Source organism: Aquarana catesbeiana, linkage group LG06 (assembly GCF_042186555.1).
Source record: "Aquarana catesbeiana isolate 2022-GZ linkage group LG06, ASM4218655v1, whole genome shotgun sequence".
NCBI classification, from domain to species: domain Eukaryota; kingdom Metazoa; phylum Chordata; class Amphibia; order Anura; family Ranidae; genus Aquarana; species Aquarana catesbeiana.
The window spans coordinates 264,897,718-264,919,791 of NC_133329.1; the positions used below are offsets into that span (position 1 = coordinate 264,897,718).

Here is a 22,074-nt window from a genome sequence, read left to right on the forward strand (position 1 = left end):
CGCACTTGGTATTGAACTTCCCTTTTCTAGTGACGCCGTGTTGTACGTCACCGCGTTCTTGACGGTCGGAATTTCCGACAAGATTTGTGTGACCGTGTGTATGCAAGACAAGTTTGAGCCAACATTTGTCGGAAAAAAACATGGATTTTGTCAAAATGTCCGATCTTGTGTACGCGGCATAACAGAAGCCCATTCAAATGAATGGGCTGCTTTGCGGTGCAAACACGGCTCGAAGAACCACTCAGATGTGAACCTAGCCTTACAGATAATATTTACTACATTATTTTATTTTCTATTACACTGTGTCTTCCTGTTCAACTGCCAACTGAAAAGATACTGATTAGAATCTGAAACAAAAGTTACATCTGCCATTTCTAATGCAAAAAATTCCAAAGCCCTACATTTACCATTTTTGTTAATGCACAGATTGATACTGCTGCAGGGGAATTTGTTAGTAAGCTGTCAAAAACTTCTGAGCTTTTGCAATGCATTTTATTTTAAATGTTAGTCCCAGTTCACACTTGTGCGATATGGGAAACCCTGCAAATCCTGTGCAGGTTCCTGCATCGCACCTTAATCGCTGGCGGTTCACATTGACATCTGTGAACCACTGCGGGTGTCAATGTAAAGTAAATGACACCCCCCAGATTGGTTCGCAGATCACAGTGCGAACTGTGAAATGGTGGAATCCGATTTCAGTGCGGATCAAAAAAAGGGTCCTGCACCATTTTTGTGTGATTACGATTCGATTTCAGCCATAACGTTTGTATGACTGAATTAGCATCGCACAGACATTGCATGTGATTTGCACAGCAATGAGGTGTGAATCACATGCTCTGTCTGTGATCGCACAAGTGTGAACCCAGCCTAAGTTCCTGCATTGAATGTCACTGATCACTTCCCATCTGGTAAGTTGAGAGTTGCAGGTAAAACAAAGTTTTCAGTGATTAGCAAATTGGTTAGCCCAAACCTGGATTTGCAGAAAATTGGACCAACCTTTAGTAATCAAATGTTTGTTGAAAAAAAGTTGGATGAGGTTGGAAGAGGGTTTCATTAGACCTTGGTTTGCTGTGTTATTGTGTGATAGCTCTACACTAGTCTTTCTCAACCTTCCTACCCCGAAGGAACCCCTGAAATAATTTTCAGGTCTCAGGGAAACGCTGCTAAGATTAGTGAATGGGGGGGTCAGTATGAAAATGCACCTTATATTGGGTGGTCAGATGGAAGAATGCCACCTTTATGCTGACCATACACTATTCATTTTTTTAATTAGAATATTCTTACCAACATGCATATGAAAATTCTTTGTACATTCAATGACTGGGCAAATGTTGTTTGAAAATTTCACTTGCTTTTAAAGTGGTTGTAAACCCTTACAATCCAATTTTTGCTACAGGTAAGCCTATAATAAGGCTTACCTGTAGCTACCCTGGATATCTCCGAAACCTGCATGGTTTAGGACATATCCCCTGTATCTGCATGTGCCAACGTCATCGGCACATGCGCACTGAAGCAAACGGCACTTACATGCCGTTTCCTTCAGTGAGTGTGCCGTTACCGCGACATTTACCACGACATTCCTCCCTGGAGTTACTTCCTGGTAGTGCGGCTCCAGCTCCGCGATATCCAGAAGTAACTCCGGGGAGAAATGACGCCGGCCGGTGCTGTGTACGGGCACCACAGCAGGGCTTCAAACTCAGGTGCGTATTACATAATGAGCTAGTATGCTATGCATATTAGCTCTTTATTCCTTTGTCTTGCAGGTCTTTTTTTTTAATGTGGGTTTACAGCCACTTTAACATTCAAGTTTAGAATGAATGTAATTCCCAAATGAAAACCTCTGTTTGAAAATTGTTTCCTCAAGAGAAATTTTCCATCTTCCTCTTTCTTTCTTGTGGCTGAATACAACTGTTGATATGACCCTATTAACAATTATAATATCAAACGAACCTTTCGAAAATGAAAATGTTCGCATGAAAATCTATTAGTGTATGACTAGCATGCATTTCTGCATCTTTCTAGAGCCTGGTCACGTGACCAATGTTTCAGCAGTGTTCATGTAATCTCTGATAAATGAACCTATGACTTTACTTTCGTTACAGGTCTGCTTTATCCATCTTCTTTACCCATCTGCTTGAGCATATATACTAAAGTGTTGCACTTATACTTGTATCATTTTCTCTCTTTTCCCCTTTCCACAGGTCTGCATGACATTGCTATCAGCCAAATAGCTATAAATATTTGTAGTGTTCTCAGCGGGAAGCGGGACTGTTGGCCTACTAGTGCAAGCAGTTCAAATATCTCTTGGATAACTGAACACTCATGCCTAGTATAGCTGATCCTTGACTAATTGACGGCAGATAAAAGAAATTCTGTGAATAGTCCTGTGGCCAAAATATAAAGAAAATATACAAATAACCTTTTAGTAGGATGGATTTGCACACTTACCTCTTCATAGCCTGTATGCTTTTGTTTCAAACCTATTGGATTAAAAACATGTATTAAATTAGTATAATAAAACCCATTCCGTATTTACAAGAAAATATAACAGACTTGCAGCCTAAAGAGTTAACAGTGCCAGATTTAAAATTCCATTTTCCTTTCTATTTAATGGCATTTCTGTGGGCGTCATGGATATTATACTGAAAATAGCAAAGCTTGAAGCAGAGACACGTGGCTTATTTATCTTGTCATGAGCGCTGCATTAACAGCATATTTAGCAATCAGTTTTTGTAATTTATACAGAGAATGTCCAACCACAAAGTGGATTTAAGGTGTAATCTGGCATGTAGATTACAAGTGCCTTAAAGTGGACCTTCAGTTATTTTTTCAACTTTCCGTCTATTAAATCTTCTGCCCTTGTTGTTTTAACTTTGGATAGTAAAACATTTTTTTTCTGCCAGTAAATACCTTATACAGCCCACTTCCTGTTTCTTGTCTGGTCGTTAGCCTAGGCTTATGACATCATGCACAGCTCTCTCTCTCTCACTCTCGTGAGAGTTTGCCAGGAAGGGAGGGGGGGTGAGTCATAAGAGGGCCAATCAGAGCTGCAGAGCTGGAGGTGTGTGTCTGTGTAAATCTAGGAAGTGAACAGGCAGCAGCTTCAACTGCCCACAGTTAAAATGGATGCAGCCAGACTTAATAGAGGGAGATTTCTGCAGCATATTTGGCAAGTACAGAATCACAGTATATATAAAATAATATGCAAAGTGGTTGGAGGGAATGGCAAAGATGTTTTTATTACAAGTTATGTGAGCAGACTGCAGTTCCACTTTAATGGATTTCCTACACATTTGGACATAAATAAAGCAATGTGTTTAATGGTTATTTTCACTCTCAAAGTTAGTTCTAGACTACTGAGGAACCCAGACTACTGAATATATAATGTTAGACAGTCAATTTGGCCTTGTGTTTGCTCAGCAGGCTTATTTGATAATCGGTGTAAGATTCAAGTGTAAATATATGTAGCACTAACTCTCGGTGGAGCTGCTGTTTTAAAGCGGGCTGTTACCTTCACTCTTGATACCTCTGTTTTACCGGCACCGGGTCTAGGGTCCCATTGAGTTTACTTCTGGACGATGTAGACACTAACGCTTGAGTAGATTTTTCAATGCTTTAATGAACAAATAATAAAGGAAGTAGCAGGAAAGAAGCAGAAGGAAAGTTGCAGGGAAGCGCAAATACCTTTTCTTAGTATTCTTTGGAACATTCTCTGGAATTGAACACTTGCGGTTGAATGCGCTCCCCTTGTGGGATTCAATCTTTGCCCGCCTGGATAGACCTCTCTCACTTGTCTAGTAGCCAGTACGTAGCATGAACAAAAGTCTCTGCCACAGACTTGTTTGAAATAAAACCCATACGATCCTCTGCCACAGAATGTATTGGTTTGCAATGAACGTCAGACACAGTACTTGAACCCGGCAGCACTATGCAGTAAGATTACTTCAGGATACGTCCTCCAACCGAGTCACCAGGCCCCTCTCCAGACCAGCACACTGCATGATCCTACCATGACGGGTCCTCCCCTGGGATCTTCTCGGTTGTCCAGCTTCTTCACTCAGGATAGACAGCTCAGGACCGTTCCTCTGCTGCTGTGGTAGGCCCCAGACAGTCTTCTGGGCCCACCCACATGCCGCAGCGACGTGGGCCTCTGGAACGGAGGACCACAAGGTGGTACTCTTAACGCATACCTGTCGGCCAGGAGGCCTAAACATGGCGTCTGTCCCATAAATACCCTCTCCCAGAATGCAACTCGGAGGACCACCTCCACCAAGTTGTCCCCGGGACAGAGGAGCACTCGTACGCTTCAACACGTTGCTTTTCCAACACCAGCCGATGGTGACAACGACACCCACCAGCACAGTGTGGAACTACATGAAACTCAGCCAAGCTGGAACAGAGGCAAATCTAACTTCCTCTAACAAGTAACCCACAAGATTAACCTAACAGCGGTAGATTAAAAAAATCTACCAGCGCTACATATAGAAAAACACAGTAACCCAATCAAAATCCACCTTACTGTGGTACAACCAATACAAAATGGATTCTAATTGCTTACTGTACTTTGCACTTATCCGATTGTTCCTTCCATCCTTTACTGAATAGGCCCACAAGTGTGATGTTTTTTCTAGGACCCAATCGGGAGCGTAGGAGTTAATGCCATTCCCAGTGCTTTGGTCTTTTGGCAGGTTCTTTTCTGGGCTTGGCCCACTAATCCTGTGATATATGCTGCCCTGAACAAGATCAAACCTTTACCCTTATTCTGTTGCCCCCTCTTTCACTGCAATCTGTCCAGGCCAGTTGTAAAACGCCACCCCCCACAAGCTTGGTTTTATCAGCTTCTAATTGAATAGTTTTGAATCTTCCCCCCACACCTTCCCACTATAAATTTAGTTCATTTCTTGGGACGGCTGGCGAGGGTTTAGGCTGGTCACTCCTTGCACAAGGTGTTTGTCACTTGGACATGGGCACTTTGACTAAAACACTGCTACAAAAAAGTAAGTACAGACATTATTGTTCCACAGCTATTTTGCAGGAAGTTCCACTTCATTCTCTAACTTTCCTCAGCCTTCCTTCTATTAGCCTGTCCCCACCCTCTAAAATGCTCACACTAATCTTTGTTATAACGTCCTCTCTCCTCAAACTCTCATTTCTTTATCCCCCCTCTCCAGCCCCCAACCTTTACATATCTCCCTCTCTTCTGCCCACTCAATATTACTCCACTTACCACCTCCTGCTCATTCTAAGCCCACACAGTATCACCACGTCCATTCCACCACAGCATCTGCCCTCCTATAAATCCCACTCCCGCCTTACCACCCTCACCCTCCTACTACTCTTAATGTCTGGAGACATTGCACGAAAACCCGGCCCTCCCACACCCAATTACCAACGCCAAGATTGGCCATCTACCTCCTCCAGCAGTAATCGTAACTTCAACCTTCTCATCCCAATTCCCCTGATTCCACAAGTCAGCCCCCCTCTTTCATGTTCCCTCTGGAATGCCCGCTCAGTCTTCAACAAACTAGTATTTTTTAATGACCTCTTCCTCTCCAAATCCCTTGATCTATTTGCTATAACCGAAACCTGGCTCCAGGAAATCGACACTACCTCTCCAGCTGCCCTGTCCCACAGTGGCCTTCTCTGGACTCACTCCACCACCGACTCAGTGGACGAAAAGGAAGTGGTGTCGGACTTCTCCTCTCCCCACAATGCACCTTCCAGGTACTTCCCACGCCTCCCTCTCTTTCCCCCTGCTCTTTCGAAATGCACTGCATTCGTCTTTTCTCTCCAGCTTGTCTGAGGGTCCCAGTCATTTATCGGCCTCCTGGACCAGTGTCACGCTTTCTGGATGACTTCTCTGCATGGCTACCCTATTTTCTCTCATCCAAAGTGCCTGCCATCATCCTAGGTGACTTTAACATTCCAATCAATGTTAATAATGCTACTACTTCTAAACTACTCAACCTAACCTCCTCTTTTAACCTAACACAATGGACACAAACCATCACTCACTCCAACGGCAACACTCTCGACCTTGTATTCTCCCATCGCATCTCTCATCCCACTCCCTGCAATCTCTCTAATGCACCCTTTCCTCTCTCTGATCACAACCTTATCCGTTTCACACTCTCCTTGTCTCCTACATCCCATGCTGCCAACCCACAAACCACTACCCGCAGGAACCCTCGCAACCTCAAACCTTCACTTCTTCACTCTGCTACTGATGGCCTTCATGACAAAATCGCACCCCTGTCCTGCCCAGACCTAACCACTTCCATCTACAACACCACGTTGTCATCCTCCTAGATGTACTTGCTCCTCTTTCTACACGCAGAACCCATCTGCCACAACCCGGGCAAACAGACGACACCAGAAGTCTCAAGAGACACAGCCGTGCTCTTGAGCGAGCATGGCGTAAATCTAAACCCCTGCAAGATTTTACCCTCTACAAATCTGCCCTTCTCAAATACAACTCCTGCCTCCACACTGCTGAAAAACCTATTACAACACTCTCATCAACACCCTCTCATCCAAACCTTGTCAACTCTTTTCTGCCCTTAATTCCTTACTTCACCCCCCACTGCCCCCACCCACCAACTTGCTTACCGCTCAACATATTGCCAACCACTTCAATAGCAAAATCAACACAACACAAGGAGATATCCAGCATTCAAATTCCTCCCCTACCCAACATATCAGGTCCAACACCACACTCAATACTCTCCTCCTTTTGCCCAGTTACCACAGAAGTTGATAAACTCCTCTCCATGGCCCACCTCACTACCTGTCCCCTGGACACTGTCCCCTCTCAATTACTGCGACCACCTTCCCACTCTATCCTCAACTCCCTAACCCACATCTTCAACCTCTCTTTTACTGAAACTGCCGTACTAAAACTCACCAATGACCTAATAACTGCCAAAACCAATGGCCACTACTCCATACTCATCTCATCGCCTCTCCTTTTCTCACTCTATACCTCTTCCCTGGGCCAGTTGATAACCTCCCATGGCTTCCAATACCACCTCTATGCCGATGACACACAGATCTATCTCTAAACTCCTCAATTCACCCCCTCTATCTCCTCACATATGACATATTGGTATGAATGTCACACCACTTCCTCAAACTTAATCTTTCTAAAATTGAGCTTGTTATATTTCCCCCTTCACGGTCCCGCTCCTGTGACTTCACCATTAATATCAACAACACAACCATTGGTCCCTCCACACATGCCAGGGTCCTGGGTGTAATCCTTGACTCTGACCTCTCCTTCAGCCCTCATATCTAATCACTGGCTAAATCCTGCCGCCTTAACCACTTGCCGACCGCCGCACGACTATATACAACGGCAGAATGGCACGGGCAGGCAAAAGGACTTACAGGTACGTCCTTGCCTGCCCGCGGGTGGGGGGTCCGATCGGACCCCCCCCCGGTGCCTGCGGCAGTCGGCAAATCTCCCACGGCGATCGGTGGTGAGGGGGAGGCCATCCATTCGTGGCCCCCCCCTCGCGATCGCTCCCAGCCAATGGGATCATTTCCCTGCCTCTGTATTGTACACAGGGGCAGAGGAAATGATGTCATCTCTCCTCGGCTCGGTATTTTCCGTTCCGGGCCGAGGAGAGAAGACTGCAATGTGAGTGCACCAACACACTACACACACAGTAGAACATGCCAGGCACACAAAACACCCCGATCCCCCACCCGATCACCCCCCGATCCCCCCCCAATCACCCCCCCCCCCCTGTCACAAACTGACACCAAGCTGTTTTTTTTTTTTTTTTTTTTTTTCTTTTCTGATTACTGTATTGGTGTCAGTTTGTGACAGTTACAGTGTTAGGGCAGTGAGTGTTAGGCCCCCTTTAGGTCTAGGATACCCCCCTAACCCCCCCTAATAAAGTTTTAACCCCTTGATCACCCCCTGTCACCAGTGTCGCTAAGCGATCATTTTTCTGATCGCTGTATTAGTGTCGCTGGTGACGCTAGTTAGTGAGGTAAATATTTAGGTTCGCCGTCAGCGTTTTATAGCGACAGGGACCCCCATATACTACCGAATAAATGTTTTAACCCCTTGATTGCCCCCTAGTTAACCCTTTCACCACTGATCACTGTATAACCGTTACGGGTGACGCTGGTTAGTTTGTTTATTTTTGATAGTGTCAGGGCACCCGCCGTTTATTACCGAATAAAGATTTAGCCCCCTGATCGCCCGGCGGTGATATGCGTCGCCCCAGGCAGCGTCAGATTAGCTCCAGTACCGCTAACACCCACGCACGCAGCATACGCCTCCCTTAGTGGTATAGTATCTGAACGGATCAATATCTGATCCGATCAGATCTATACTAGCGTCCCCAGCAGTTTAGGGTTCCCAAAAACGCAGTGTTAGCGGGATCAGCCCAGATACCTGCTAGCACCTGCATTTTGCCCCTCCGCCCGGCTCGGCCCAGCCCACCCAAGTGCAGTATCGATCGATCACTGTCACTTACAAAACACTAAACGCATAACTGCAGCGTTCGCAGAGTCAGGCCTGATCCCTGCGATCGCTAACAGTTTTTTTGGTAGCGTTTTGGTGAAATGGCAAGCACCAGCCCCAGGCAGCGTCAGGTTAGTGCCAGTAGCGCTAACACCCACGCACCGTACACCTCCCTTAGTGGTATAGTATCTGAACGCATCAATATCTGATCCGATCAGATCTATACTAGCGTCCCCAGCAGTTTAGGATTCCCAAAAACGCAGTGTTAACGGGATCATCCCAGATACCTGCTAGCACCTGCGTTTTGCCCCTCCGCCCGGCCCAGCCCAGCCCACCCAAGTGCGGTATCGATCGATCACTGTCACTTACAAAACACTAAACGCATAACTGCAGCGTTCGCAGAGTCAGGCCTGATCCCTGCAATCGCTAACAGTTTTTTTGGTAGCGTTTTGGTGAACTGGCAAGCACCAGCCCCAGGCAGCGTCAGGTTAGTGCCAGTAGCGCTAACACCCACGCACGCACCGTACACCTCCCTTAGTGGTATAGTATCTGAACTGATCAATATCTGATCTGATCCGATCAGATCTATACTGGCGTCCCCAGCAGTTTAGGGTTCCCAAAAACGCAGTGTTAGTGGGATCAGCCCAGATACCTGCTAGCACCTGCGTTTTGCCCCTCCGCCCGGCCCAGCCCAGCCCACCCAAGTGCAGTATCGATCGATCACTGTCACTTACAAAACACTAAACGCATAACTGCAGCGTTCGCAGAGTCAGGCCTGATCCCTGCGATCGTTAACAGTTTTTTTGGTAGCGTTTTGGTGAACTGGCAAGCGCCAGCGGCCTAGTACACCCCGGTCGTAGTCAAACCAGCACTGCAGTAACACTTGGTGACGTGGCGAGTCCCATAAGTGCAGTTCAAGCTGGTGAGGTGGCAAGCACAAATAGTGTCCCGCTGCCACCAAGAAGACAAACACAGGCCCGTCGTGCTAATAATGCCCTTCCTGCTGCATTCGCCAATCCTAATTGGGAACCCACCACTTCTGCAGCGCCCGTACTTCCCCCATTCACATCCCCATCCAAATGCAGTCGGCTGCATGAGAGGCATTTTTATGTCCTCCCGAGTACCCCTACCCAACGAACCCCCCCAAAAAAGATGTTGTGTCTGCAGCAAACGCGGATATAGGCGTGACACCCGCTATTATTGTCCCTCCTGTCCTGACAATCCTGGTCTTTGCATTGGTGAATGTTTTGAACGCTACCATTCACTAGTTGAGTATTAGCGTAGGGTACAGCATTGCACAGACTAGGCACACTTTCACAGGGTCTCCCAAGATGCCATCGCATTTTGAGAGACCCGAACCTGGAACCGGTTACAGTTCTAAAAGTTACAGTTACAAAAAAAGTGTAAAAAAAAAAAAAAACACAAACAAAAATATAAAATAAAAAATAATAGTTGTCGTTTTATTGTTCTCTCTCTATTCTCTCTCTCTCTATTCTTCTGCTCTTTTTTACTGTATTCTATTCTGCAATGTTTTATTGTTATTATGTTTTATCATGTTTGCTTTTCAGGTATGCAATTTTTTATACTTTACCGTTTACTGTGCTTTATTGTTAACCATTTTTTTGTCTTCAGGTACAGCATTCACGACTTTGAGTGGTTATACCAGAATGATGCTTGCAGGTTTAGGTATCATCTTGGTATCATTCTTTTCAGCCAGCGGTCGGCTTTCATGTAAAAGCAATCCTAGCGGCTAATTAGCCTCTAGACTGCTTTTACAAGCAGTGGGAGAGAATGCCCCCCCACCGTCTTCCGTGTTTTTCTCTGGCTCTCCTGTCTCAACAGGGAACCTGAGAATGCAGCCGGTGATTCAGCCAGCTGACCATAGAGCTGATCAGAGACCAGAGTGGCTCCAAACATCTCTATGGCCTAAGAAACCGGAAGCTACGAGCATTTTATGACTTAGATTTCGCCGGATGTAAATAGCGCCATTGGGAAATTGGGGAAGCATTTTATCACACCGATCTTGGTGTGGTCAGATGCTTTGAGGGCAGAGGAGAAATCTAGGGTCTAATAGACCCCAATTTTTTCAAAAAAGAGTACCTGTCACTACCTATTGCTATCATAGGGGATATTTACATTCCCTGAGATAACAATAAAAATGATTAAAAAAAAAAAAAAAAATGAAAGGAACAGTTTTAAAATAAGATAAAAAAGCAAAAAAAAATAAAGAAAAAAAAAAAAAAAAAAAAAAAGCACCCCTGTCCCCCCTGCTCTCGCGCTAAGGCGAACGCAAGCGTCGGTCTGGCGTCAAATGTAAACAGCAATTGTGTTTTTTCCCCAAAAAATGCGTTTGAAAAATCGCTGCGCAAATACTGTGTGAAAAAAAAAAATTAAACACCCACCATTTTAATCTGTAGGGCATTTGCTTTAAAAATATATATAATGTGTGGGGGTTCAAAGTAATTTTCTTGCAAAAAAAATAATTTTTTCATGTAATCAAAAAGTGTCAGAAAGGGCTTTGTCTTCAAGTGGTTAGAAGAGTGGGTGATGTGTGACATAAGCTTCTAAATGTTGTGCATAAAATGCCAGGACAGTTCAAACCCCCCCCAAATGACCCCATTTTGGAAAGTAGACACCCCAAGCTATTTGCTGAGAGGCATGTCGAGTCCATGGAATATTTTATATTGTGACACAAGTTGCGGGAAAGAGACAAATTTTTTTTTTTTTTTTGCACAAAGTTGTCACTAAATGATATATTGCTCAAACATGCCATATGTGAAATGGAATATGGAATATGTGAAATATGTGAAATTACACCCCAAAATACATTCTGTTGCTTCTCCTGAGTACGGGGATACCACATGTGTGAGACTTTTTGGGACCCCGAAAACCAAGCACCGCCTTCAGGCTTTCTAAGGGCGTAAATTTTTGATTTCACTCTTCACTGCCTATCACAGTCTCGGAGGCCATGGAATGCCCAGGTGGCACAAAACCCCCCCAAATGACCCCATTTTGGAAAGTAGACACCCAAAGCTATTTGCTGAGAGGTATAGTGAGTATTTTGCAGACCTCACTTTTTGTCACAAAGTTTTGAAAATTAAAAAAAGAAAAAAAAAATTTTTATTTTTGTCTTTCTTCATTTTCAAAAACAAATGAGAGCTGCAAAATACTCACCATGCCTCTCAGCAAATAGCTTGGGGTGTCTACTTTCCAAAATGGGGTCATTTGGGGGGGGTTTGTGCCACCTGGGCATTCCATGACCTCCGAAACTGTGATAGGCAGTGAAGAGTGAAATAAAAAATGTACACCCTTAGAAATCCTGAAGGCGGTGATTGGTTTTCGGGGTCCCGTACGCGGCTAGGCTCCTAAAAAGTCCCACACATGTGGTATCCCCGTACTCAAGAGAAGCAGCAGAATGTATTTTGGGGTGCAATTCCACATATGCCCATGACCTGTGTGAGCAATATATCATTTAGTGACAACTTTGTGCAAAAAAAAAAAAAAAAATAAAAAATAAATTGTCACTTTCCCGCAACTTGTGTCAAAATATAAAATATTCCATGGACTCAACATGCCTCTCAGCAAATAGCTTGGGGTGTCTACTTTCCAAAATGGGGTCATTTGGGGGGGGGGGTTTGTGCCATCTGGGCATTTTATGGCCTTCAAAACTGTGATAGGTAGTGAGGAGTAAAATCAAAAATGTACGCCCTTAGAAATCCTGAAGGCAGTGATTGGTTTTCGGGGCCCCGTATGCGGCTAGGCTCCCAAAAAGTCCCACACATGTGGTATCCCCATACTCAGGAGAAGCAGCTAAATGTATTTTGGGGTGCAATTCCACATATGCCCATGGCCTGTGTGAGCAATATATCATTTAGTGACAACTTTTTGTAATTTTTTTTTTTTTTGTCATTATTCAATCACTTGGGACAAAAAAAATGAATATTCAATGGGCTCAAAATGCCTCTCAGCAATTTCCTTGGGGTGTCTACTTTCCAAAATGGGGTCATTTGTGGGGGTTTTGTACTGCCCTGCCATTTTAGCACCTCAAGAAACGACATAGGCAGTCATAAATTAAAGGCTGTGTAAATTCCAGAAAATGTACCCTAGTTTATAGGCGCTATAACTTTTGCGCAAACCAATAAATATACACTTATTGACATTTTTTTTACCAAAGACATGTGGCCAAATACATTTTGGCCTAAATGTATGACTAAAATTGAGTTTATTGGATTTTTTTTAGAACAAAAAGTAGAAAATATCATTTTTTTTCAAAATTTTCGGTCTTTTTCCGTGTATAGCGCAAAAAATAAAAACGGCAGAGGTGATCAAATACCATCAAAAGAAAGCTCTATTTGTGGGAAGAAAAGGACGCAAATTTCGTTTGGTTACAGCATTGCATGACCGCGCAATTAGCAGTTAAAGCGTCGCAGTGCCAAATTGTAAAAAGTGCTCTGGTCAGGAAGGGGGTAAATCCTTCCGGGGCTGAAGTGGTTAACCTCCGCAACATCTCCAGAATTCGACCCTTCCTGACTAATGACACCACAAAGCAACTTATTCACTCCTTGATTATTTCCCACCTCGACTACTGCAAGTCTCTCCTTAATGGCCTACCCTTAAGCAGGCTATACCCCCTTCAGTCTATTATGAATGCTGCTGCTAGACTAATACACCTCACTAATTGATCCGTGACTGCTGCTTCTCTCTGCCAATCCCTTCACTGGCTTCCCCTACCTCACCGTGTATAATTCAAAATGCTAACCATAACATACAAGGCCATTCACAACATGGCCCCCATCTACATCACCAACCTCCTCTGCAGATATCGCCCAAATCGCCCCCTTCACTCCTCCCAGGACCTCCTGCTCTCTAGCTCCCTTGTTACCTCATCCCATGCTCGCCTTCAGGACTTCTCCAGAGCCTCTCCCATCCTCTGGAATTCCCTGCCCCAGTATGTCCGATCAGCCCCTACCCTGTCCACCTTTAGGAGAGCCCTGAAAACTCATTTATTCAGGGAAGCCTATCCCACACCCACATAACTGTCCCTGAGCCACCCCCATCAAATCATTCTTTGCAGCTATTACCTTTTGTACCACCACCCCCTCCCTTTAGAATGTAAGCTCTATGAGCAGGGCCCTCCTGTACCTTTTGTATTGAACTGTACTGTAATTGTGTTGTCCCCCTTATACATTGTAAAGCGCTGCATAAACTGTTGGCGCTATATAAATCTCGTATAATAATTATAATAATATATAAATATGAGACAGTGGTCCAGTACAGGAGTTCCGCCCCTTAGAGAGATCCAGTAAAGAGGCTACAAGAAGTCCTCAGTAGAGAGCCAAGAGGTCCAGGACCCATATTGGGTCTGATTCCCATAAGGGAATGAAATGGAGAACAATGCCTGTGATGAGTAGAAGGATGTTGCTTATCATTGCCCGGATGTAAAGTCATCAAAACCTGGAGTTTGCCCCCGACCAGCACTGGAGGAATGCCTTTGATGGACTTTGTACTGCACGAATACTACTTTTGCAGGTATGCTGGGGCAGTGCACAGCCTGTAGTTAGAGTTAGGGAATAATTATGCCTTTGCACTTTTCTAAGCAAGCATTTGAAACATTGTTCCTGCTTGGTCTGAAGTTACTGAAAGGGGTGTAATGCCACTCTGCTACTGGGGAATTGTAGTGGAAAACACTGGACAGGTGGTTGTGGACAAGGCTCGGCATGTCCCTCCTAAATGCAGACTATAGAGAAGGTGTACAAGGGGAACCGAGAGTTAACTGAAGAACAGTTGCAGTGCAAGTGTACATGGTGTATGTTCATCTCTAAAAGTAGAGGCTCGCCTTAAGGTCGAGTATTCCCCCAGAACAGCCTCAGCCTTGTCCCAGGGCAGGGTATTGATGGAAACGGCACATGTGTATTTAACTGACCCTGTACAAGGTGGCTAGCATAGCCCAGAGGAATCCACTCGGGGTAGGCCTCCTATGTGACCCACACTTGGCGCCCAACAAGGAGGGGGACATGGAGAAGGTACCACTCGCCTACCCTTACAGGCACTTTATCTGACCACTCAGGCAGTGATGAATCTGGCAATTAGCCTCTCAGTCCCAAACAAAGCAAGTGGGTAACATCCAATTAACGATAATCCTTTGTCAAAAGATGACTGTGTTAGCCAATATTAGTCATCAACAGACATTCTGACGGCTTTAGGCCTCATGCACACTGGATGTTTTTGCTATCTCTCTTAGATGCATTTCCTACTGGCAGGTGTTTTAGCCGAAAAACACTTGGCACTTGTAAATGTGTGTAACATGTTTAGGCACGTCAAGTGCTTGAGCACTAATTCATTTCATTGGCCAGAATAATTAATTGAAATATATTAACGCTCAAGTGCTAAACGCACCTAGTGTTAACACGCGTTTAGATGTATTAACATGTTTTTTCTGCCAAGACCTAGACACACTCGCAGTGGGGGTTTTTTTCTGCCTCTAAATGCCCCTGCCTCATAGGCTAACTACCGTATTTATCGGCGTATAACACGCACCCCAAGTTTAGGAGGAAAAAAACTTTTAGGAGGGAAGTTTAAGGAAAAGAAACTTACATTAAAATGCCCATCAATGCAGCCTCATCAGTGTTCATCTGCAGCCTTGTTAGTGTCATTGCAGCCTTTTCAGTGTCAGTGCAGCCTTGACCCAGTGTCCAGTGCAGCCTTGTCAGTGCAGCTTTGCCCCAGTGCAGCCTTGTCAGTGCAGCTTTGCCCCAGTGCAGGTTTGTCAGTGCAGCTTTGCCCCAGTGCAGCCTTGTCAGTGCAGCTTTGCCCCAGTGCAGTCTTGTTAGTGCAGCTTTGCCCCAGTGCAGTCTTGTTAGTGCAGCTTTGCCCCAGTGCAGCCTTGTCAGTGCAGCTTTGCCCCAGTGCAGCCTTGTCAGTGCAGCTTTGCCCCAGTGCAGTCTTGTCAGTGCAGCTTTGCCCCAGCGCAGCCTTGCCCCAGTGCAGCTTTGCCCCAGTGGTCAGTGCAGCCTTGCCCCCAGTGTCCATGCCTACCGCCGCCGCCGCTGACATACACATAGCTGCATGTAGTTGTAGTTTTAAATATGGCGCTGCGGAGTTTGGAGGGACTCGGCGCCGGCGGAACTGAACGAACGCCGCCGAGATACACATAGTTGAGTGTACTCGGCTCTTTCCGGCGCCGCTCACAGTCCCGCCCAGTCCCGCCCTATGATGGACATAACACAGGTCCAATGGCGGGACTGGGCGTGACTGTGAGCGGCGCCGGAAAGAGCTGAATACACTCGACTATGTGTATCTCGGCTCTGTGATTTCGGCGGCGCTCGTTCAGCTCTGCCGAGACCCTCCGAACTCCGTGGCGCCATATTTAAAACTACTCGCTATGTGAATGTTCACAATTAGCGGGGATCGCCGTATTACACGCACCCACTATTTTCCCCTGATTTTAAGGGGTAAAAAGTGCGTGTTATACGCCAATAAATACGGTATATAGCAGCATCAAAAACTTTCAGTGTGCTAGAGGCCTAAATAAGAAGTAAATATGCTTACAGACATTGAACATCGTCTGGCTGTCAATGCACAATCCAACCACCATATAGATATATATATATATTTACACATTATATCACAAAAGTGAGTACACCCCTCATGTTTTTGTATATATTTTATTATGTCTTTTCATGTGACAACACTGAAGAAATTACATTTTGCTACAATGTAAAGTAGTGAGTGTACAGCTTGTATAACAGCGTAAATTTGCTGTTCCCTCAAAATAACTCAACTCACAGCCATTAATGTTTAAACCGCTGGCAACAAAAGTGAGTACCTGAAGGACTCTCAGACCATGAGAAACAAAATTCCCTGGTCTGATGAAACAAAGATTGAACTCTTTAGCCTGAATGGCAAGCGTCATGTCTGTGGGAGACCATGCACAACATCATAACCTGGCCAAAACCATCCCTACAGTGAAGCATGATGGTGGCAGCATCAAGCTGTGGGGATGTTTTTCAGAGGCAGGTACTGGGAGACTAGGCAGGATCGAGGGAAAGATGAATGCAGCAATGTCAGGGCCGTTTTTAAGGCAGGGCAAAAGGGGCAGCTGCCCTGGGCCCTGTCATTGTTGTGGGGCCCAAAGCAGCTGCCTTATACTTGCCAACTATCCTGGTTTAAATTCCCTCGTCCCTTGAGGTTTTAGTCCTGTGCTGTGTCCCAATATCTCAGTGTGAAATGCTGCTACTAATGCTGCCCAGCTCTGCCCTATTGTTGTGTACAGATGACTCACCTGCAGACCCTGTGTTTACATGTAAATTACCGGCATTCATACGTAAATAGCGGCGCCCGGCGGCATTGATATGTATATCATGCCCCCCCGAGGTCATATCCACAGTAATCTCTAGCAATTAATCAACAAGCAGAAATCATGTGCTGTAACCTCTAGCCACTAATCAGTGAGCCGTAATGTGTGCTGTAACCTCTAGCAACCAGTCAGTGAGTGGTAATGATACACTGTAACCTCTGGCAACCAATCGCAATAGCTGCCTGATCGGATTCAGTAAACTGATTTTGAGTCTAGCTGCTATTTATTGTATGTCTCAGAGCAGGTGGAGAGCAAAACTGCATGGGGGGGGGCCCAAGAAAAGTTTTGCCCAGGGTCCAATCAATATTAAAGATGGCCCTGAGCAATGTACAGAGACATTCTTGTTGAAAACCTGCTCCAGAGTGCTCTGGACCCTAGGCTGGGGCAAAGGTTCATCTTCCAACAGGTTAACGGCCCTAAACACACAGCCAAGATAACAAAGGATTGGCAATGGGACAACTCTGTAAATGTCTTTGAGTTGCCTAGCCAGAGCTCAGACCTAAACCCGATTGAACATCTCTCCATCTGAAAATGGCTGTGCACTGACGCTCCCCATGCAACCTGATGTTGCTTGAGAGGTCCTGCAAAAAAGAATGGGAAAAACTGCCCAAAAATAGGTGTGCCAAGCTTGTAGCATCATACTCAAAGACTTGAGGCTGTAATTGGTGCCAAATGCACTTCAACAAAGTACTGAGCAAAGGCTGTGAATACTTATGTACATGTGGTATTTTTCATTTTTTATTTTTAATAAATTTGCAAAGATTTCAAACAAACTTCTTTCACATTGTCATTATGGGGTATTGTTTGTATAATTTTGAGGAAAACAATGAATTTAATCTATTTTGGAATAAGGCTGTAACATAACAAAATGTGGAAAAAGTGGAGCGCTGTGAATACTTTCTGAATGCACAAATATGAGGTGTGTCTAAAAAGTTTGTTGAATGGTATCAGAAAACAAACAACACAGAAGATAACAAATTGGCCTTAAAAATAATCGCTATCCTTCACAACACACTTTTGTCAACATTCATAACGCTTCTGGCAACTGTCAGCAAAAGCCTCTTTAGGAATCAATCACAGAACTGCTGTCACACATTCTTGGATTGCTGCCACGTCCGCAAAATGTGCACCTTTTACAACACTCATTAGGCAGGGAAACAGAAAGAAGTCTGCAGACGCCAGATCAGGGAGGTACGGTGGATGATCGAGAACAGGTACGTTTCGCTGAGCCAAGAATTGGCGCACACAAATCGCACAGTGCACAGGCACGTTATTGTGCAGCAACATTCAATGTCCAGTACTGTCCAACTCTGATCCAACACTGCAGAAGTCATAGCAAACATTTAAATAATCTTCCTCCTAGAATGCGGCTTTCACGGTTTGACCCGCAGGAACGAATTCCTTATGGATCATGCCATCGTTGTCGAAGAAGGCGATTAACAATGTCTTGACATTGGACTTTTGCAGGCAACTCTTTTTCGGTCATAGGGAAGACGGTGAACGTCATTCTATTGATTTCCGCTTGAATTCCAGATTGAACTGATAGCACCAGGTCTCATCCCCTGTGATGATGGATCCTGGTCACACATAGTAATGAAATCTCCAGAGGTTTCCAGCTGTCTTGCTTTCTGGTCATCTGTCAGCTTGTGTGGCACAAACCAGGAACATATCTTCCGCTTACCCAAATCTTCACAAACGATAGTGTGCACTGTGTCCTTGCTAATGCCCAATTCCTCCGCCATCAATTGTAGAGTCAGTCGCCAATCTCGTGCCAGCATTTGTCGCACTCGCTTGATCATGTCTGGAGTTCTGCTTGTCGATGGTTGTCGATGGCTCATCCTCAGTCATTTCCTTCCCATCAAAAAAGCGTTTTAACCAGTCGTAAACACATTTTCTGCTTATGGCTTTGTCCCGTACACTTGCATCAACATTCCATGCATGTCCGTCACCATTTTCTCCAATTTGTAACACAACTTGATGTTCACTCTTAGCTCCATTGCACTGTGACCTTACCTCTCACACTGACTACGTTTGACTGCCTGCAGCGGGTTTTCCCTGAGGGTCACATGTACTCCACGCGAAGTGTCTCTGGATAGTCATGTTGCTGTTGAGATATTGGACCATTCACCAAACTTTTTAGACACACCTTGTATACTGTATCGCTAAAGAATACAAGATCTGCCCATTCAACTTTCCCTTTGTTTTTGTTTTTTTTTTGTTTTTTGTTTTTACAGCTTGTCCTGAAAATGTAACTGTTAGTGCACAAAAAAAAACTGTACAGTACTCAGATGTTTTGTTGCAAGTATACTAATAACTATAATCACCTCAAGATTTTCATTTTCAAAATCAGCTTTTTAGATGTGTGGTAAATGTTTGGTGACAGACCAGCAAATATCTTTAACTGGTGGCCACACATCCACCCATGATGGACATTGGAGAGGCAAGATCCTACCATAATACCCAAATGATAGCAACAACAGGGACGTGGTAATCTGAAGAAAAATGACCAATTGTGCTTGTGCAACCCGGACTGTAGCTGGTAACTGCTACAGAACTTCTTCCTTTCTTGCTGCTGTATTATCCTTCTGCAGTGTGGACAGGGTTAAACTAAATATTAATTAATACGGAAGTGCAGCAGATATTTTTAAGGAGACAACTTTGCAATGCTCTTCTGGAGTGTCTCCAGTGCAGGGGACAGTTATCTTGGATGCAATAGAGCAAGGAAAAGTGGGTCTGCAGGCTGGTGATGAAAGATGAGAGGACTGTCTTGATGCAAGCAGGTGAGTGGGGAAAAGACTGCGCTGCTGCTACTGGCTGAACAGAAAACTACCATAGCTAACCAAAATCTGGAGAAGCAAAGAGAATACTCTCCTTGCCTAAGAGGTTGGCAACTTTCTCCTTGAAGGGTGTGAGCTGTGATTTGGGTACCTGGTGAAATTAGACTGCACTGGAGAGCACTCCAAACGCTTGTGAGAAAGGAAAGGTAGGACTGTCTAAGTAGGACTGAAAGAGAGACATGACAGCAATTCCTAACCCTGTCTGAGGACTTATCCAGAGCACATGTCTGGAGACCCAGAGGAGGACACCTGGATCTGGTAAGAGGCTAACATTATAGTTCATCTGTTGTCTGCTGGGAACATTTTTTTTTTTTCATCATTCACTGGCCAGTGTGAAAAAAACGAGGATTGTTATAGCAAGTTAGGACTGTTTTTATATACTGTTGGTAGGTAAATGCAGTTCATTTAATTACTGTCAGTGGCGTCACTAGGGTTGGTGTCACCTGGTGCGGTAAAATATGGTGTCATCCCCCTCCTGTCTAGGCTGCCCAGCACCCTGCAGGCAGCACACGGTCACAGGGTGCACCCCAAACCGGGCCTTGTAAATGACAGTATAGGGTGGTATAGTGGCAGGTTAGGGTAGTATAGTGTTATAGTGGCAGGATAGTCTGGTATAGTGGCAGGCTAGTGTAGTATAGGGTGGTATAGTGGCAGGCTAGGGTGGTATAGCGTCAGGTTAGGGTGGTATAGGGCAGGTTGGTGTAGTATAGGGCAGGTTAAGGTGGTATAGGTCAGGTTTGGACAGTATAGGACAGGTTAGGATGGTATATGTTTGGGTAGTATAGGGCAATTTGGTGGGGTATATTGGCAGTTTGGGGTTTGTATAGTGGCAGTTTGGGGTGGTATAGGGCAGGTTGGGGTGGAATATTGGCGGTTTGGGGTGGTATAGGGCAGGTTGGGTGGTATATTGGCAGTTTGGGGTGGTATAGGGCAGTTTGGGGGGTATATTGGCAGTTTGGGGGGTATATTGGCAGTTTGGGATGGTATAGGGCAGGTTAGGACTCAGAGCTTACACAGCAACTTATATGAAGTTGCTGCAGATGAAGACAGACACCCGGGTGGGGCTGCTGTGTCCTCGCCTCTTTCTCCTTATTCAGCTGCGGGATCAGCCAGAGTGAAGGAGTCTGTGGGAGGAGTGGAGGAGGCAGCCACACCCGCAGCTTCGCCCACCAACTCCGGCTACCTCGAGAGATATTGGAGGTCTCGGGTGACAGCTTACCCTGACTGGAGAGTGATACAGGCAGCCTCCCCCATGCGGCTGGGTGCCCCGCTTGAACCGCTACGCTGCAAGCAATATTGTGCACTGTATCACCCCTCTAGCGGGTGTTACCCTGTGCGGGCCACACCCCCCACCCCCACCCCCATAGCAACGCCACTGATTACTGTTAGTCAGAATGCTGCAGGTGTTTAACTTTATTATACAGAGTAACACATAGGGGTTGATTTACTAAAGGCCAATAGACCATGCACCTTGGAAAGTGCAATTGCACTCTGCAAGTGCAGTTGCTCCAGAGCTAAATGAGGTAAAGCTTCACTTTACAAAGAATACCCAATAACATGCAAGGAAAATAAAAAAACAGCATTTTTGCTTGCACACGATTGGTTGATGAAAGTCAGCAAAACTTCTGCTCATTTACTAAATTCTGGAGCAACTGCTCTTGCCGTGTGCAACTGCACTTTACAGAGTGCACAGTCTTTTTGCCTTTAGTAAATATACCCCTATTGTCTTATTGGTTGTTTGTATAAGTACACTTGCTAATCCTCTCTTCTTTAAGGTTATGCCTGGCCTAAAAAATTATTTGAAATACTACAAGGTGTGTCTGTAAATGCTGGGTGACTGAGGTGTGTCATCTTCCGGTGTGCAGAGAAATCATAAAACAATTCGGCAGCCCCTCTGGGGAAAGAGCTACACTTGCTTCCAGAGAGATTTTTTTTCAGCAAGTTAAAAAAATCTTTCATCTGTAATAATTGATTAAAAGTTCCCATGAACATTTTATATGGCCTCAGAAAAAAACCCAGTTATTGGAAACCATGTTCAAAATTGGAAGCATTACCCGTTTTTATTTAACCATTGATAGCCAGCTAAGTGTTCAGCTGTACTTTGGTAAGCTCTCTACACTGCTTATTCATCAAATAAAGCATTGCTAAAGAGACACAGTTTAACTGTCTCATTGATGAGATACTGTAATCTTATCTTCTCAGCTAGTGTTATGTCATAGAGCCAGATAGTGTGGTTATTAGACCAAGACCTTGCTTCTCTCTGAAGCTTGCATCCTGTATTTTTCAACCTCTGAGTATAAAGATATTTTAAACTGGATACATGCAGAAAAAACATTTAGCTATACATTACTTATTGTATTACTTATCATTATTCACAGTATTATTAGTAGTAGTAGTAGTAGTAG

At 44.9% G+C, this 22,074-nt stretch overlaps 1 protein-coding gene across 2 annotated transcripts in view; it reads right to left on the bottom strand.

The window, feature by feature from the left end:
• CDK15 (cyclin dependent kinase 15) overlaps window positions 1-22,074 on the bottom strand; it is a 438,173-nt gene that overhangs the window by 397,775 nt on the left and 18,324 nt on the right. For both annotated transcript variants that reach the window (XM_073633297.1, XM_073633300.1), the window contains exon 2: window positions 2,449-2,480. In XM_073633297.1, the coding sequence (XP_073489398.1) occupies window positions 2,449-2,480 (32 nt within the window). The remainder of the gene's footprint in view (window positions 1-2,448; window positions 2,481-22,074) is intronic.